This window comes from Ananas comosus, linkage group 12 (genome assembly GCF_001540865.1).
Source record: "Ananas comosus cultivar F153 linkage group 12, ASM154086v1, whole genome shotgun sequence".
Classification (NCBI taxonomy): domain Eukaryota; kingdom Viridiplantae; phylum Streptophyta; class Magnoliopsida; order Poales; family Bromeliaceae; genus Ananas; species Ananas comosus.
The window spans coordinates 8,711,669-8,731,101 of NC_033632.1; the positions used below are offsets into that span (position 1 = coordinate 8,711,669).

The window sequence follows — 19,433 nt, forward strand, 5'->3', positions numbered from 1 at the left end:
CAACCCAAACCCAACCCACCCGAACCACCCTGTGTCGATCGAAGCTCCCCCTCCCCCTCCTCTCTCGATCCAAGCTCCCCCTCCCCCTCTCCCTCCTCTCTCGATCCAAGCTGTGTCACCCTCATTGCGAGTTCTCTAAGCTCGGATCCCTATCGGCAGCGGCGGCGGCGGCGTCGTCGTCTCCGGTGGAGGAGCTCTCGGCGGCAGAGGAGTGGCTGAGGAAGCTCTCGGCGGCGGCATCTAGGGTTCCGGCGGAGCCACGACGACCGCGCCGTTACTCATCGATTTTTACCTGTTTGATCTTTCCCAGGATTTTTTTGGTGGGTTTTGATGCTTGATTTGTGATCTATTTAGATTCAGTGTGTTCCTCATTTGATTAGTGAAATGCATCGTACATATCGTAGTTTTGATCAGAGCCCACATTTTTCGGATGTTTTCAGGACCAAATTGCTAAGGATAGCTACATTACATTAGGAAGTGATGTCACGGTGTAGTTGGATGGAAAAAATGCAATTGCCCTATTATTTGAGCAGTAGAATAATGGGTAAACAACTTCCTGACGATTTGGGATACTTGAATGAAAAAAACAGTGCTATTGAATTACATTTGTGTGCTCCCTTCGTGAGCATGTCGAATGTTTGGGAAATAGTTTACATGTTTGCTATAGGATTCATGACATACTAGAATACCCATGACATACTGGAATACCCAACTCTTAGCTCTATTAGCTAGGAAAATAATTGCTTCAGTTGTAATCTGTTACAAGTAGTCGGGATGCCGCATAGGCTTGCGTAGCAAGTAGCAACATACAAATGCTGGTAGAGACCACATTCAGAACACAAAACCATCTCATAGTCTCTACTTTATCTTTCTTTCTTAATGTGATTTTGGAAAATTTTGAATGGGCCAACTGGGACAGTATAGAGAATCTTGATTACTTGAATAATCCCGGACAGATGATTTCTGATTTTAGTAGCATTTATATTCACGTTTTAGTTAATAGTCTTTGAAGAGTACATCCTTAGTTGTATTCTCTGTTAAAAATAGTTTGGATTTATTCATGGAGTTCTCATTAGTTTGTTTTTTTTGGGTAGAATTAAGGCTAGATTTGTCGAGACAAATTTTCAATGATGCACAAGCAAAAGGAGTTGGATAAATGCGAAATTTTATTTCCTTTTTGTTTTGCTCATAGAATTGAATGAGTGAGTTAGAATAGTGTTTTTCATTTAGAATAGTGTGTAATTTTCTTTTTGGTTTTCTCTCTTTCTACGCAAGTGAAATTGAGCACACTGATCTATTGTTTCATAGATATGGATATATGCATGTTATTATGCTCTTATAGCCTATGTTTTAGATATGAGCTAGTTTCTTAGAAATATGGATCTGATATGAAAAGGTAGTACCTAATTTTTTTTTTTTTTTAAACAAACCTGATTATTAATAATGGCTTGTAGAAACATTGCTACTATATGCAGTGTAGATAGGTGCTATATATATATATATATATATATATATAACCTAGAGAGAATGAAGATGAAAATTTTTGATACTTCTATATGTTAAACTTTTGTCAACATTATTCATTGGCTGATTCCTTAGCATTTTCTAGAAGCGACTCAAATGAGACATAAATGAGGATATGATGAATGGATCAATGTAAACAATACTATGTTCCTACAGCTGATTGTCTTATATGTTCTTTTCTTTTTGTGTTGACAGAGTTGCTTTAGCCCACTTTGGGTTGCATTTGCAATTCTGATCGGAGGGTTCTTGTTGGACGTACTAATTTCTGTTTCTCTTGTTTCTGCACTGCCTGTGGACATCATCATAGGTACAATCCCTCTAATATCTCCCAAAATAAAAAAAATAGAGAAAAAAATAATTGATTCTCCCATTCACATTTTTTGCATGCAAAAGAATGTTTCACTTTTGTAGATTTTGAGAGTCCCGTGCTTGTTTTAGGAGATTACTGTCTCTCTCATGAATTTATTCCCTATAATACAATGCTAATATTTAATTTGAGCAATTAATACATGTAGCTCCGAGGGCTTTTATAGTGTGCGTTTAATTTAGATATTTTGATACTCTTTGTCCCCGAAGCCGATCCCACTCCCCCGCACCCCTCCCCTGCGTCGATCGACCCCTTCTCTCCCTCACCCCCTTATCTCCGAGCTCGAGCTCTCCCCCTCCGCGTGAGCTCGAGCTCTCGCTCTCTCCTTCACCTCTACTCATCCCCTCCTCCCTCTTCCTCCGCGTCCTCTCCAAGCTCCGATCCCAGTCCCAAATCGCCCTCGCATTCGCCCCGATCTTCTCGGCCCCGTGTGCACCGGTGCAACATCGCCGTCGACCACTTCGCCGTCGCTGACGAGGTCTACGATCTCCAGTTCTTCGAGGAGATCCATCGCATTAGGTATGCATCCCTCCTTTCCCCTCTTAACCCCTCTAATTTAATTAATTTTTTGATCTAAATTTTACCTCCCCCAACACTTTGTTTCATAAATAGATTAAGTATAATGTTAGTAATTTTGAGTTTCCATGAAAGCATGTTTCGAGGTGATTCATTATATCTGGGGGAAAAGGAAAAAATAGAGCATATATATTATGCAGTTGTAAACACAATTGTTCTTTTCCATAAGGCAATTGCTACATAAATGCCTTGCACACAAGCAAATAGTTTCTAAATTCTCTTAAATATCAGGTTTTCTGCAGTATTGAGTCAAAAAGAAAACAAATGTATTATGAGAGAAAAATGGTTACTAATGGAGCCCTACACTGCTTCCACGGCCATGGCTAAAGAGCTGTTCTCAATAGGCTTTGTCGGTTTATATGAAACAATTGTTATTCTTCAAAAACTTAAACTGTTTTAGTATTTATATTCAATATATTTTTTTTAACATCTGGGCTTGAAATATTTTGATAGGTCAATATCATAGTAAGTTATTCTCAACGGGCTTAGCCACCGTTCAGTAGTGGTATATTTTCATGATATAGTCGCTTAGCTGTGAATTCGAATACTATAGTAAGACAATGATGGGGGCAAGTTTGAAGATGAGAATGCCATGTTCAGTCTATTTTTCCTATAGGTCTTATAGTCTAATTATTTCTAATCTCAGAGCTAATCAAATGGGGATACCTTAAATAGTAAGTATCTAATTCAATAAATACAAATTTATAATTTTCCTTGCAAAGAGTTATCTTTGCAAGAATACAAAAATTTTAAAACATGATCTCCAACGGGACTAAATTCAATGAACAATTTAAATTATTACTCGGTTTACATACATTATTAATTTTAATTACAAACAGTGGATCCGTGGCGCAATGGTAGTGCGTTAATAATTTTAAAGTTAGTGATTAATAATTATTGCAATTTAATTTGCTAAAAAGTGATTAAAAGTGACTTAATTTAATTAATGCAAAGAGTGTTTGATTCTCTTCTTATCTACTGGAATTGAAACATCCTTTGTTACTGTTGTAGATTTAGTTGCTATTCTAACTTGCCATCACTTAGCTCATGGGAAGTTTAAACTGCGCCTTGGAGCAGCTATATGAATTCTTGAGTTGATGTCATGGCAATATTTTATTTTATTTTTCTTTAAAGTTGTTTGCACCTCTCCCCTGCGTCGACCCCTTCTCTCCCTCACCGCCTCTAGAGAATCTGATTCCGGGTTTCAGCAATTATTAGCAATGTTGACAGGATCTGCTTGTTTTTGTTTGAATTTATGAATTCAGAGCAATTTGCGCCTTTCTTTTTTTTGTCTGGCAATTTTTCGATTCCTTTGCATAGTATTCTTTATTGTCCTGTAAATCTAGTTAGAATGCTTCAAAAGGTAGCTCCTTGTGTGCCTCGGTAACCTTTTACTTAGGTACACAATAATAAGAACCGAAGAGTATAATCGAGCATCTTTCTAAATCTTCAGCAAGCTATGTTAGCGACATAGCTTGCTCAGAAAAGAAAGACTTAGAGGACTGGGATTGGAGCACATAAATGAACCTTGCCCTGATATTCATGAGAATCTAACAAGCTCTATCTTAAGGAGCTTCAAGTTCCAGGTAATTTGACGATCCCTGCTTCTTAAAATTAACTGTTCTGTGCGTCATAAGAGTCAATTATCAGGCATTTCACTCTCCTTTTTCTTTCTTCATTTGTGCATCTAACATAGTAACATGCTAAGATTTCCTCAAGTCAACCTCCACCCAAGAAGTCAATCTTTACATTCTTAAAATTATTCGTTGAAGATGGTAATGTGTAAACAGAATATGCAGGATAAATTTATGCTTAGTGATAAATAACTATACTGTGAGATAGTCTTCTTCCTCAACATGATATAGTTCTTCAGATAGTAATTGTACTAGTGACTGACTTATCTCTTTCTTGTCAGGTTCTGGCTCTCAATGGATCTTATCATGGCGATACTCTTGGTGCTATGGAAGCTCAAGCTCCGTCCTCCTATACAACTTTTCTTCAACAGCCATGGTACGAACACCTTAGTTTTCTGAGTGGTATATACCATATCTATCTAGAGTCTACTACTAGTCTTTCCAACAAAGAAATTGTACAGTATGCTTGCTGGTGGAATAACTTTAAGCTTAAATATTTGCACAACTCGTGATACCAATCATTTTAATTGCTTCCTGATGTTCAGAATTTCGCTGTTTCTTCTTACCTATTCTGCTTTAGTTTTCCATATAATGGGACATTTTTATCCATCAAAGGCATCTCGGTAAATTGTCTATTCAATGTATATATCTTAAATTTGCTGCAAACGCAAATATACAAATCTCAATCAAAAGTGCATTGCTAGTGTTTAGTGGAAAAGCCCCGCATCTGCTTTCGTTCATTATTTTCGGATTCAGCGTATCTAAGACAGTTTATTTGATAGCGGTAAATGTCTAGCTTGAAGTTCGCTTTTTTTATTATTTTCCCTTTTGAGCTGAACCCATTTCAAAATTTGGGTGCCTGCTACAGAAGCAGAAAACTGGAGAGGAATCTGATAAAGCTCTGGAACCGAAAGTCATTCGCCAGGTCCCTCAAAACCGTCCTGTTTCAGATAGTGGCAAAAGTAAACCAAAGCTATCAAAAAATATTTTAGCAGGGGTATGCTTCTCTATCAGTACAGTAAATTATGTAAAAGCTCCAGTTATCTTTTGAATCAATTTGAATTTGCTCCATTCCTCTGCAGGTATTCAGCAGTTCCTGATAACATTTTCTAGTAATTTCGAAAACATACTAGAGTAATCAATTTTGAGGAGGATAACATCCTGGTTTCTGAGGTAAGCATTTCCAAGTAGCTTCAAATTGCTCTTGAAAATTTTCAAGATTTTGATTTGTTTTTATGTTGTTTATGAATGATCTGCTTTAGAAGCTACTACATCAAGATTATAAGTGCTTTTGTTTCTCGTTCTGTCAAGCGATTTGCGCAGCTTACTTGTTGGATCTACACTGTTCTTAGAAACCATTAAGTGAGTAAATTATTGTAACAAAGGCAAATGCTTAAGTTAATGCTCTTATCTGCTTTGAGTTTTGTACCTCAGATAAGTACTAATGTAATTTTACTGTACATGTTACTAATTGAATTTTCTTCCACTTTTGCATCTTCAAAATGACAATCTTTGTTGTTCGGATGGAATAATTCAGTGTTTGAGGGTTTGAGGATAATTATTTTCTGGAGAGGGGGAAAAAGAAAAGGGCTTGAGTAGAGTTAAGTACACTGAATTTAAGGGAAAGTGTAGCTATATGTCCTAGAAACTAATCAACTAGTCATCAAGTCGAGGGGTAAGTTGTAAATTTTCCTCATAAAGTGCTCCAATTCCACCTATCTCCACTCCAATCCAACCAATGCTTTGTAGCCTCTTCTTACACTGCATACGAAATTTACCTGACAACATTGACCAACCTCTTTGTAAGAGACAAAATCAAGTGCATTTGCAAGCAAAAGTTAAGTTATTTGTTTTTACTTATTGTTCTGTATATCATCTTTTTTGCAATTAGAATCTGTTGAACCTCATACTTAATAAATCTTTGGTGGATACTATGTTACGTCAGTCGAGAATGTTTGTTTAAGCCAGGTAATATAGTTCTGTAAGGTTGTACAATTTCAACTTCAAACTCATTTAAGAATGTCAAATAACATCGGTCTGATATTCGCACAAATTGCTTGTTGGTCTGTAAATGTGTATTTGTTCTAATCTGTATTTTCTGAGATCTATTAAATAATAGTTGGATTCTGATCTTCTATTCACTATCTGAAATCCTTTTCGTTGTTCTCATGTTCATTTTCAGACGTGCTTGTCTACTTAATTTGAGTGCTATTGTTACAAAATAAAAAGAAAAGCTAGACCAAATCAGTACAACCTAATTTTCATATTTTTCAGAAATTTGATATGATGATTTTTATTTGGTAATTTCAGACACTGATTTTATGACTTCTTTTTGGTTGATCCAGATCAGCTGGAGCTGCGGAAATTGAAGTGGGAAGCAAGACATGCGGTGTTTGTTATTTTTTTGCTACATTTTGAACAAGTATTTTTTGTTAGAACTTATGTTTGAAATTTAATTTGAATTCTGAGATTGTAATTTGAGAGTTGAGACTATTTGTTATACAAATTATTAATACTTTTTGGTTACTAATATTTTTTAATATTTCAATTTATTGTAGTATTTAGTTGTTAATCAAGTATTTTAATATTAATTTAATTGCCACTATAAGCTTTATTAATCAATCATTTAGTATGTTTTTTGCGGCAATTATAATTAATTGTAGCGGCATTTATAATAGTTGTTATTGTATATTATTTAGCGGCATTTATAATAGTTGTTATTGCATACTATTTAGCGGCATTTATAATAGTCGTTATTGTATAATATTTAGCGGCATTTATTTGGATTTTTACCAACCGCCGGAAAAAATGCCGCTAAAATTTTTAGCGACCCTGCCAATAGCGGCAATTGTTAAAATTGCCACAAAACATTTTAGCAGCAATTGTAATTGCCGCTAATTTAAAAAATAATCGCCGCTAAAACATAGTTTTGTTGTAGTGAATGACATTCTTTTGACTTTATTGATTATAAAATAGAGAACAATGATATGCCTTGTGACTATAATGATAGTGCCATGATAGTGGAAAGTTCTAATGCCATATGTAAATTAACATTACTCTCATATGTTTACTGATCTAGTGGATACTAACTATTGTCAATATTCGTTATATTGAAATTCCGATCAAAGGATCGAGAGTGAGAACATTGCAAGTTAAAACATGATGATTGAGATATATTGGACTATGGACTTTGCTTGCTTGCCATCGTGCTCATTCTCACACGCTTGTGAGGGTAGCTCCCTACAAGCCGACACTCCGGAGTTGGCCTACGCGACAGCTGCTCGCCCGTGCGGGATTGGGTGCCGAAGTGGATTGCCGTGGGGAGTGCATACTATCACAGGGCCATTAGGCGCGGCGCAAGCCGGACTACCTTGGGTAGGTCCTTATGAATGAAATGTAAATTCTAAATGACAGTAATGAATGATTACCGGTTATAGTGTACGGTATTTACTTACACGTTCATACTTATGTTCATGTTACGTTCAGGCTTACAGGAGTTGCTATGCTTTTATTATTCGGTTGATTCATTACTGTAGAAATTATAATTACAGGTTGCTTACATGTTCATTATTTGTTAGCATTGGTTATATATTATGCAATTACTGCTTTTACTTTCATTCAGTACATCATGAGCCTAGTGGTGTAATTCGCCGAGGCTGGCAGCTTACCCACTGGGAACTATTGTTAATAGTTCTCACGCCCTTTTTTTTATGGTTGTTTTTACAGAGCCATCAACAGGAGAGGTTAGGGATCGTGGCAAGGGAGTCGCGTCTAGTTAGACACTGCTAGGGGCTTACTAGTTGATCACCTTGCCACTCGGGCTACGGCCAAGGGTGATGTCCCTGTGTATAGAGAGATTGCCATTGTATATGTTTTTGTGTAGCCTTTGATGTATATGAGTTTTTAGAACCAGAGATTATAGCTTTCTTACTTCTCTTTGATGTTGAGATTTTGGGTTGTATACTCCTTGTTCTTCTGTTGATGATACTATCAACTTGTACATTGCTCTGATATCAGGATAGGATTTTCTATGTTTTCTTCCTATCGATTTGCTTTTTTGTAGATGCCTCATATACTGCAGGTGTATGGCGGGTCTGTGCACGTACCGGATATGCTTCTGCTAATACCTGGGCGTGACAAGAACTATCCACAAACAGCATTAAATAAGGCTCACCAGGCAGAGGGGACTGGGGCACGGCCGGCGGCTGCTCTGCGGCGGGGGCGCCAGCGGCTAACGGGTGCGGTCAACATGGGGAGGCCGGGGCTCACGCCGGCTGGCGGCGGTGGCGACGGCAGAGCAACCTAAGCCCGCACGGTTAGGGCTCGGGTCTAGGAGCAACGGCGGCCACGGCGGCCGGCGGGGATCTTAGGGGCGATGACGGAGGACTGCCGGAGACCGGAGAGAAGCGGCGCGGCCGATCCCAGGCGGCGGCGGCGCGCGGGTTGGAGAATAGCTCGGCTTCGGCCCGAGCTAGCGCGGGATAGCCGCAAGGAGCTAGGGTGGCGGTAGCGGCCAACGAGAACGGCGGCGACGACGCGCGTGGGTCGCCGGAGACCAAGGGAGGACAGCGCGGCCGATCTAGGGCGGCGACAACTCGCAGGCCACGAGCTAACTTGAGCTCGGCCTGAGCTGACCGAGGTTGGCCGGGGGGTGCCCAGGCGGCGACGGCGGCGCACGGGGAGGGCTGCGGCCTGCCGGGGAGGTCGTCGAGGCTCCGGGGGAGGTGGCAGGGGCGACCTTAGGCAGCGGTGGTGGAAGGGGAGGGAGCTGAAGCTCCCTCAGCCCGAGCTAGCCCAGTCTGGCCGCAAGCTGCCTGGGCGGCAGCGGCGGTGCGTGGAGGCGGTGACGGCTGCGACCGGCGGGGATGGTTGTCGGGGATCGGGGGTTACTGCCAGAGAGGGCCCGAGGGTATAGATCCCCCTCTATTGGTCCACGACAAAGGTGGTAGGGTTGGTGGAGAAAAAAGAGGACAAAGATGATAATGTGGCTGTTCCGGCGGCCGGAGGCGTGCGCCGGCGGCCAAGGTGCACGCGGATAGGGCAAGGGGAAGCAAGCGAGGAAGCTAGGGTCGTAGCTAGGGCTAGGGTTAGGGTTAGCATGAAGAAACCCTTGTGCATACATATATACATGGTGTAATTTTGAGCGAAAGTCCCCGAAAACTCAGGCTTCCTTACTAAGTCCCTCTGTCACGCCCCGGGATCGGTGGAGGCCCCCCCGGTAGCGCGCCCAGACCCGCCATATGTCAACACATATAAGGCGTCTACAATCAAAAGCGGAAGTAAAGCAAGAGATAGAACAAATAAAAGAAGTGAAATAACGAGCGACTAATGATATCAGAGCGAGTAAAGTTCTATCATCTACACTAAAGTATAGAAATAAAGCTAGACAATAAAAGGAACAATAAGTAGTACAATAACTGCTTCTAGTACAAAAATGGTGGTCTCTATACATATACGGGTACAACTCTCAACCTCTCACAAAAAGAAAACACGAGAGGTAGACCACCTATCGAACGATCCCTCGGTAAGCACGCTAGCCCGAGGCGATACCCTTTCCGCGATCCCTGGCCTCTCCCTGCGTGGAAGGCTCTGAAAAACATCGAGAGAAAGAGGGCGTGAGAACTATAATTTATAGTTCCCAGTGGGCAATTACTGACCTCAGCTCATGCTCCACTAGGCCCCAAAAATAAGGGTAAGCAACGATAATAATAATAAGCAATAAGGAGCATGTAAATAAACTGCTGAAAGAAAGCATAATTGAAATGCTAGTCTACTGTGTCTCAAGTAAGCATGATGTCAACCAAAATGTACATCTATCTATCATTACAATTAAGTCCAATAGCACTAGTTTAATGTTGTTAACCTTTGTCAATGCATGATGTAGAAGTTCTATCATGACAACCAAGTATACTACATGTCTCACACTATGCCAAAAGCATGTAAATGTAATCCGTCTACTAAGCCTATCTAGTAGTGATTATTCATTCTCAAACCGTGTCGATTTTCATTTCCAATTAAGGATCTACCCAAGGTAGTCCGGCTTGTGCCGCCTAAGTGCCTGTGGTAGCCCGACATTCCTACCCATGGAATGTGTCTGTCCCACTCGACCCCGTAGGCGTCTCCATACCGCACGAGCGAACAAAAGTCGCATAGGTCAACTCCGGAGTGCCGGCTTGTGGGGAGCGACCCTCACAAGCATGTGCGAATGAGCACAAATGGCAAACAAGCAAGGTCACTGTCTCAAGTACCCAATCCTCATGTCTCTAACATGGTATAGTCGCTAGCATCCCGAAGGTCTAGTTCAAAGTAATAATGTGAAGTCCCAACACACACTTGCTTAGTGCCTCTTTATGACACTTAAGCTCCACAACTAATCATGTTCCAATTAAGACATTAACATTAATACTCACTATGCCCCGGGCCCCAATGCCTCTTCATGACATTGGCCCAATCTCACATATCATCTAAGTCCCTAAGCCTCTCTAGGCTTCCAAAAATCCCTAATGTCACATCTGGTATATAGTTTGAATGCATGAAAGCAAGATTCGTTTTCATAATAGGGATTATAATTTCAAGTCTCAACTAGAATGCTAGGCCACACATGCATGCTCTCTACTATGTAGAGGTCCCAAAATTTACTACACATAATCTATGCATGTTAAGCATTCTAAAATTCATAATAAATACATTTAACATGAAAATGCAAGAATTTCAACTTTACGAAACATTTAACACCAAATATGAGCATTTCTCATATTGTATGCTAGGCCAAACCCACCGAACCGTCGCGTGCTCCTTCGATTCGTCGAACGAAGTTGTCCCCGAGTCTCAAAATACCCTAAAAGTGATCAGCGAAGAGATACGAGGGCATTACGATCATCATATAAGATCAAGTTTTAACCTAGAAGCAAAAAGGCTAAAACTCACCTCAAGAGTGAAAATCTCTTCCAAAGCTCTAAAAGAGAGCTAGAACCCTTCCAATCCAAGCCCTAGGAAGGTTCTAGACCGATCAATTTAGCCCCAAAAGCCCTAGATCAAAAAGCCCCAAAACCAACCCTAATTCTCATTTCTAGGGTTTAAACAAGCAAAAAGCTCCAAAACTAAGATCTAGAGGGAGGAACCTTGCCACATACCTCTAGGATGCTCCAATCCAAGCTCAAAATCTTCTAGGGTTGAAGATTGATCCACCACAAAGCTCCAAAAGCAAGCTCCAAGCCTCCAAAGGTGGGAAATGAGGAAGAAGATGGTGCTCCAAGCAAGCTCTTCTCCTCTTCTTCTCCTTCTTCTCCTTCTCCCTCTCTTCTTCTCTCTCTAGAATGCAAAGGGTTGAGAGAAAATAAGAGTGAGAGGGGAGGAGAGGCTGCCTATAGCCTCTAAGGTAACAAAATCAGTAGCCCCTCAAAAACCCAAAATACGGTAGTCAGCGCCGCGGACTGGCATTTTTCGCCAACCCAGAGGGACCGTCTCCCCACAGCAGCGGACGCGGTCTCTCGCTGCGAACCCGAAAAACCAGCGTTCGGTGAACCGGTCTCTCCTGCGCGGGACCGGTCCATGTGCACTGCGGAGCACATCGTTCGGGGACCGTCTAAATGCTCTGCCAGGTGACCGTGCCTCAGGCTGCCTATACACTGCTCACATAGGGAGCCGGTGCTCTACGTTCAGGACCCGTCCCCGAGAGTAAAAACTCTCAGGACTTGTCCAAAATTTCAGTTTTCGAACTTTTAGGTCGGAAAACATTCTACAACCCTCCACCAAGTGTGGAAAAGCTCGAAATACATCCAAACACTCGAACCTCGCAATTTGCAAAGGTCCAGTGTGTTACACCCTCATAGCACGAGTAAAACGCGCGAATACACCTCCATATTCAATTTCACGCTAAACAGTACATAAAATGGAGAGTTTTTTTTTGCAAAAATACCATTTTGCCATCTAAGACCCCTCCTCGATCAACGCACGATATCAGGAGATCCATCCATCAGATTTGCGAACAGATCACACCAGTGCAATCAGAACGACAGAGACAACAAAACCACAATTTTGTTTTGCCTGGTTTGGTTGTAGATTCGCAACGAAACCCGTCCTCTCTCCAAATGGCAAAACGACTCACAAATACATATAATATATGTATCATCAGTTTCTCAAAATCTGTGCATCAAACTTGAAATCCGTCAGTGCCAATGGTTCCAGAATAGTCGAACCAATGAAAATGAGCTATTGGATCGCTATGTACGGAGTCCGATACGCGCCGGAAGCCATCTCTCCTTATTGGCTTCTCCGAAAATCCGGGTTACTATTCACTTTAAGCGAAAACTGAAGATTGCGTAAAATCTCCATTCTAATTCGTTTTCTCCCAAAACTTGACGAGTGCTTTTGTAATTAAAATCACACAAAAATATCGTTAACATAGGGTTTAGCTACACTGCCAAAATCTCAGTCCTTACAAGGTAGCAGTGCAATTTACCCTAATATGTTACTTATGGATTGACTACTAACCCTTAAGTTAGTGATCTTGCTAATATGGTTGAATTTTAAATTGAATCTAAATTTTGAATTCAAACTTAAAATTTTGATTTTGATTTTGATATTTCAATTTCATTTAAAATAAAAGTTTTGAAACTAAAATTTAAATTTAAAATCTTATTTTAAATTTAAAATCATATTCAAAATTTTGATTTTAAATTTTAAATTTGAATTCAAAATTAAATTTGAATTTAAGATTTGATTTCAATTCTGAATTTGAATTTAAACTTCAAATTCAAATTCACATCTTGAATTTAAAATTTCAAATCGAAGTTTGAAATTAAATTAGAATTTAGAATTCGAAATGTGAATTTGAATTTAAAATTAAAAATTAAATCCAAAATCAAAATTTAAATTCGAATTTGAATTTGAATCCAAAATCATATAAATTCGAATTTATAAAAATATATATAAATTCAAAATCAAGCATGATCACTAATTTGAGGATTAGTAGTCAATCCATAAATAACATATTATAATAAAATAATTTATAGTTAAGAGTCCTACGGAGCAAATTGCAGTGCTACCTCCTGAACTTTTGGCTAGTTTCACTTAACCCCCCAAACTCCTAAAATAGACATCTAACACCCTAAACTCTAATATTTCATTCGTTTTACCTCTTCCGTCAGTTTCGGAATAACGGAGTTTGACGAAAACTGACGAAAGGGGTAACATGAATGAAATATTAGAGTCTAGGATGTTAGATGTTCATTTTAGGAGTTCGATGGGTAAAGTGAACTTCACCAAAAGTTCAAGGAGTAACAATGCAATTTACCCAATCGTAACATATAATTTATGACAAATTTTAAAAATGGCCACAACTAGCATTGATCATATAGCGGCGAAAATTATTTATTAGAGAAGACATTTTAGATGATTTGGACTTCTCTGACTTTGGAATATGAGTAGACATCGATATATGCGGACCTCTTCCTCTCTCAATACTGGCTATAAATATTTTATCATATTTACTAATGACTACTCTCGATATGGCTATCTCTACTTTCTTAAAGAAAAATCTGAAGCATTAGATGCCTTTAAGACATATAAGGCTGAGTAGAGAGTCAATTCGAGAAAAGGATAAAATTAGTCAGATCAAATAGGAGTGGTGAATATTTTGGTAGACAAACAGATAATTGCTAAATTATACGGACTAAGATTTTGACAGTGTAGCTAAACTCTCTATTGACGATGTTTTTGTGTGTATTTTAATTACAAAAGCACTCGTCAAGTTTCAGGAGAAAACAAGTTAGATGGAGAACTTACGCGATCTTTACTATTCACTTAAAGTGAATAGTAACTCCGATTTTCCAGAGAGGCCGATCAGTGGAGATGGCTTCTGTTGCGTATCGGACTCCGTTTATAGCACTCCAATAGCTCGTTTTTAATGGTTCGACTATTCTGAAACTATTGGCACTGATGGATTTTTGATCTGACGCACGATTTTTGAGAAAACTGAAGATACATATAATTTATGTATTTGTGTGTGATTTTGCTAGTTGGAGAGGATGGGTTTCGTCGCAAATCTATGACCAAAACAGGTGAAACAAAATCTTGGATTGGTTGTCTTTGTCGTGCTGATCGCACTGGTGCGATCTGTTCGCAGATCTGACAGACGGATCTCCTGATATCCCGTGTTGATCGAGGAGGGGTCATTAGTGGCAAAACGATAATTTTGTGAAAAGCTCAATATTTTATATACCGTTTTGCGTGAAATTGAATGTGTAGGTATGATCGAGCGTTTTACTCGTGCGGTGGGGGTCTCATATTAAAATACTGAGTTTTGGAGGGCTTTTGCACAATAGGAGCTCTAGGTATATAAGTTGTAATCTAGGGTTTTCTTAGCTTAACCCTAACCCTAGCCCTTTAAGTCCCTCTGTTGTGCCCCCAGCAGCCTCCACCACCTCCTTGTTCCTCTCCGCGCGCACCCCGGCCGCTGGCGAGCGCCTCCGGCCGCCGGAGAAGGGGTGTGTTGCTTTTCCTCCTTTACCTTCTCCACCTAACCACCCTCCATCTCTGCCCGTGGACCAGCCAGGGTGGTTCTCACCCTCGGGCACACCCTTGGCAGCGGCCTCGACCTCCGGCGACTCACTGCGCTCGTCGCCGCCTTCCCTACAAGCCGCCGCCGCCGTCGCTAACTCCCTACGGCCGAGCTCGGTTAACTCGGGCCGAGCCCAAGCTAGACCTTGGCCCGCGTGCTGCCACCGCCTGGAACCGGTCGTGCCACCCTTCCTCGACATCCGGCAACTCCGCCCGCAGATCGCTGTCGTCCCTACGGGCCGTAGCCGCCGCCGCTCCCAGCCCCCTGCGGCCGCCTCGAGCCAGCTCAGGCTGGTGCGGCCGAGCCTAGCTGCGTTGCCTTCTCGGCTGTCGGCCGCCAGCTCCGCCACCTTCCCTGGGCTCCAGGTGAAGGCTGCGCCCTTCCTCTGCCCACTCCGGCCATCGCCAGGGGCCGGAGAAGCGTTGTGAGATCGAGTTTGGGCCGTGCATGCTCGGCCTCTCCCCGTGCCACTACCGCAGCCACCCGCCGCCGGCTGGCATGAGCACTGGGTTTCTGTCACGTCCGGGTACCAGCGGAAGCATATCCGGCACGTGCACAGACCCGCCATACACCTGCAGTATATAAGGCGTCTACAAGCAACAAGTCGATAGAAAGTAAAACAAAGAAAGTCCTATCCTGATATGAGAGCAATGTACAAGTCGATATATATCAACAAAAGACAAAGAGTGTACAATCCCAAAATCTCGACAAAAGAGAAGTATCACAACTGTAGTTCACGGTCCAAGTAGTACATATACATCACGAGGATACAAAAATAGGATAGATACAAAGGTGGTTTCTCTATACATAGGGACATCACCCTCGGCCGTAGCCCGAGCAACAAGGTGATCGACTAGCACGCTCCTAGTAGTCCCTAGCTAGGCGCGACTCCCTTGCCACGATCCCTAGCCTCTCCTGTAGATGGCTCTGTAAAAACAACCACCAAAAGGGCGTGAGAACTATTAACAATAGTTCCCAGTGGGTAAGCCGCCAGCCTCGGCGAATTACACCACTAGGCTCAAGATGTACTAAATGAAAGCAAAAACAATAATTGCATGATTTATAAGCATGATGCTAATAAGTAATAAGCATGTAATCAACATGTAATAGCTTTCTACAGTAATGAACCATTTGCATAAAAGAGATATAGCAACTTCTGTAATCATGAACATAGACATGAGTATAAGCACGAACATAAAAGTGACTACTGTACACTTTAAGTAATAAACATTCATTACTGTCCTTTTTCATTTAGTACTTTCCTTTCATTCACAGGGACCTACCCAAGGTAGTCCAGCTTGCGCCGCGCCTAATGGCCCCGTGGTAGTATACACTCCCCACGGCAATCCACTTCGGCACCCAATCCCGCACGGGCGAGCAACTGTCGCGTAGGCCAACTCCGGAGTGCCGGCTTGTAGGGAGCGACCCTCACAAGCGTGTGCGAATGAGCACGATGGCAAGCAAGCAAATTCCACTGTCCACATGTCTCAATTCTCATGTTTTCATTTGCAATGTTCTCGCTCTCGATCCTTTGATCGACATTTCAGTATAACAAATATTAACAACAACTAGAATCCACTAGTTTAGTAAGCATACAGGAGTAATGCTAATTTACATATGGCATTAGGATCTTTCACTATCATGGCACTATCAACATAGGCACAAGCATGTCATAGTTCTCTACTTTAGAGTCAAGAGAATGTCATTGTTCTCTACGTGTAATCAAGCGAGTAAAAGAGAATGTCATTTGTCTCTACGTTTCATAAGTGCATTCTACACTTGTTCATAAGTCATTCAACTGAATTGAATATAAAGACAAATACGTTCATGTATATGTGTTCTCTACTTTATAGAGATTTCAAGTCAATTTACTTCTCAAGTCCTATATCAAACACAAAAGCGCACAACAACACCAATTCTATAGCACATATAGAACATAGGGGAGCTCCACTTGCTCTGGTTAGGTCCGACCCACCTATTACTAAGCTCCAAGCAGTCCAAAAGAGGTCCCCAAATCGTCTCAACGAAGCCCCAATGCTGCTGAAAAACAAGCATCACACCGTGTCAAAAAGACGACCGAAATGTCTGATTTCGGCTTAATTTGCACTTAATACAAAGTAACCCCTTAAATCCCTGTTTTGGGCTAGTGTAATACCTCAAGATAAGTCTCCAAGAGCTCTCACAAGTCAGCTCACGACGATCCAAGGCTCGTTCGTACTCTCGCTGCGAACAACATCGAGACGGCATCAATATCAACATATATAGCAAATATAGTCGGAATCTTGCGAATTCAGTTTTCTAACTGAAATTCCTGCTTACCTCAGGTTAGAATACCTTCCAAATCAGCTTCTAAGAGTGTAAGTTCAGCTCAAAAAGGCACAAAGACCTGCTGCGAAGAGATCATACAAAACAACGTCAATTACGCGATTAAACCGCGTATAGTTCCGGATTAGCTTCATAAATGGCTAATTATTCCAATTAAGCTTTAAAGTAGCTTAACCCTGGTCTAAGAAGGTTAATTCACAGCTAATTAACCCATATATACATGCTGAAATCTCAGGTTAAAACAGTTGGAAGCAAAAACATGAAATCAATACTCAAATCGACCAATAAAGCGCCGATAACGGAAAAATCAAGTCGTTTACCTTCTCAAGCTTCCAACCAGCACCTCACTGGTCCAGGGCTGCGAAAATTCTTCCAAAACACTCCCCCACACGCCCACGTAGGCTCTGCGACGCTTGCCACCAGCGAAAAACGCGCGAAGCGACGAAAACGAGCGAAATCGTCGAATCCTTTGTAGAGAGAGAAAAACCCTAGAGAGAGAGAGTGAGGAAGGTGGGAGAACCTTTCTCTGAGCCCAGCACCCTCCACTGAGCATCCCTGGTCGAGCTGGGGTCAAGTGGATAGGTATCAAGTGTGAAATGACCGAAATAGCCCTGCTGCCACGTTTTCCCATTGTGTACCGGTACACCATGGTGGCTGTACCGGTACACCAAGCAGAAAATGCTGAATTTCGCCAATTTAATGCACTTTCTCACTTTTAGCATTCCAATCAACCTCTAACTTATCCAAACACTTGTTCTAACCTTTTAGAACATGTAGGAGTGATCCACACACCCTTCCACATACTCGAACTCCGCAATTTGCAAAAGTTCAGTGTATTACATTCACCCCTCCTAAAAAGAAGTTTCGTCCGCGAAACTTGTAAACACTTACCTCACGATTCCATCGAGAATAGATAGGGATAATGCTCTTGCATTGCACTCTCCAGTTCCCAAGTGGCTTCCCGTTCCTCGTGATTACTCCAAAGGATCTTCACGTAGGGTATTTCGCGATTTCGAAGCCTTTTTACTTCCCGAGCTAGGATTTTTACTGGATGCTCCTCAAAGCTCAAATCTTCATGTAAATCCACTGGAGTACTCTCCAATATGTGAGTTGGATCAAAAACATATTTTCGAAGTGTCGATACATGAAACACATTATGTACTCCCGATAGATTTGGCGGCAAAGCAAGCCGATACGCTACGGGGCCTATCCGCTCCAACACCTCGTAGGGTCCAATGAACCGAGGACTCAACTTTCCTCGAATGCCAAATCTCTTAACTCCCTTCGTCGGTGAAACCTTTAGGAATACATGATCGCCAACCTGAAATTCCAGTTCTCGCCGACGTTTATCCGCATAGCTCTTTTGTCGATTTTGTGCTGTCAGTAGACGTTCTCGTGCCAGTCGAACTTTAGCTTCAGCTTCTTGTAATACGTCGGGACCCAAAACCAATCTTTCTCCCACTTCGCTCCAATGCAGTGGTGATCTGCACTTTCTACCGTAAAGGGCTTCAAATGGTGCCATCTGAATACTAGCATGATAACTGTTGTTATAAGCAAATTCCGCCATCGGTAAAAACTGTGGCCAACTGCCCTGGTAGTCAATCACACAGGCCCGCAACATATCCTCAAGGGTCTGGATGGTACGTTCAGACTGTCCATCACTCTGGGGGTGGAAAGCAGTACTAAAATCCAATCGAGTACCCAAGGCCTCCTGTAAACTCTTCCAGAAATGTGAAACGAAGCGGGTGTCTCGATCAGAAACAATCGAAGCAGGTACTCCGTGTAATCGCACAATTTCATCAAGATACACTTGTGCGAGTCTTTCCCCCGACCACACTGTATGAATTGGAAGGAAGTGGGCAGATTTAGTCAATCTATCCACAATTACCCAAATGGCATCGTGTCCTGCTTGTGAGCGAGGTAATCCAACGATGAAATCCATAGTAATCCTCTCCCACTTCCACACTGGTATGGGTAAACTCTGAAGTTTTCCTGCAGGAAGTCGATGTTCAGCTTTAACCTGCTGACACGTTAAGCACTTAGCCACGAAGTCCGCAACTTCCTTTTTCATTCCAGGCCACCAGTAGGTTAACTTCAAATCCTTATACATTTTTGTACTCCCGGGGTGTACAGTATACGGCGCACGATGTGCTTCTGCTAGAATCTCTTCTTTAATACTAGAATCTGTCGGTACACAGAGCCTATCACCGAATTTCAACAATCCCTGATCATCTACTTGAAAATCACTATCATGATCACCAGTGATCTTATCTCGAATCCTCTGCAGGAATTCATCTTGAGTTTGCTTATCTTTAATTCGATCGATCAAGGTAGGCTGCACCACCAACGACATGAGTCTCCAAGGTGTGTCAGGAGCTACAACTTCCAAATTCAATTGCTCCATTTCCTTTACCAACAGTGGTTGCATTGTTATCGACATCGCCAA

At 41.7% G+C, this 19,433-nt stretch overlaps 1 protein-coding gene and 1 long non-coding RNA gene across 2 annotated transcripts in view; one reads left to right on the forward strand and one right to left on the reverse strand.

Annotated features, from left to right (window-relative positions):
• Positions 1–6,610, forward strand: part of LOC109717972 — a 28,316-nt gene extending 21,706 nt beyond the window's left edge. Inside the window, exons 3-9 of the mRNA XM_020243939.1 lie at positions 111–320; positions 1,720–1,831; positions 2,101–2,410; positions 4,383–4,477; positions 4,970–5,098; positions 5,184–5,274; positions 6,447–6,610. Of these exons, the coding sequence (XP_020099528.1) occupies positions 111–320; positions 1,720–1,831; positions 2,101–2,410; positions 4,383–4,477; positions 4,970–4,995 (753 nt within the window). The 3' untranslated portion in view covers positions 4,996–5,098; positions 5,184–5,274; positions 6,447–6,610. The remainder of the gene's footprint in view (positions 1–110; positions 321–1,719; positions 1,832–2,100; positions 2,411–4,382; positions 4,478–4,969; positions 5,099–5,183; positions 5,275–6,446) is intronic.
• LOC109718882 lies at positions 15,357–17,179 on the reverse strand. The gene is made up of 4 exons (XR_002218536.1): positions 16,982–17,179; positions 16,818–16,885; positions 16,638–16,702; positions 15,357–15,589 (listed from the first exon to the last, which is right to left on the reverse strand). It is a non-coding gene; the product is annotated as an uncharacterized LOC109718882 (long non-coding RNA).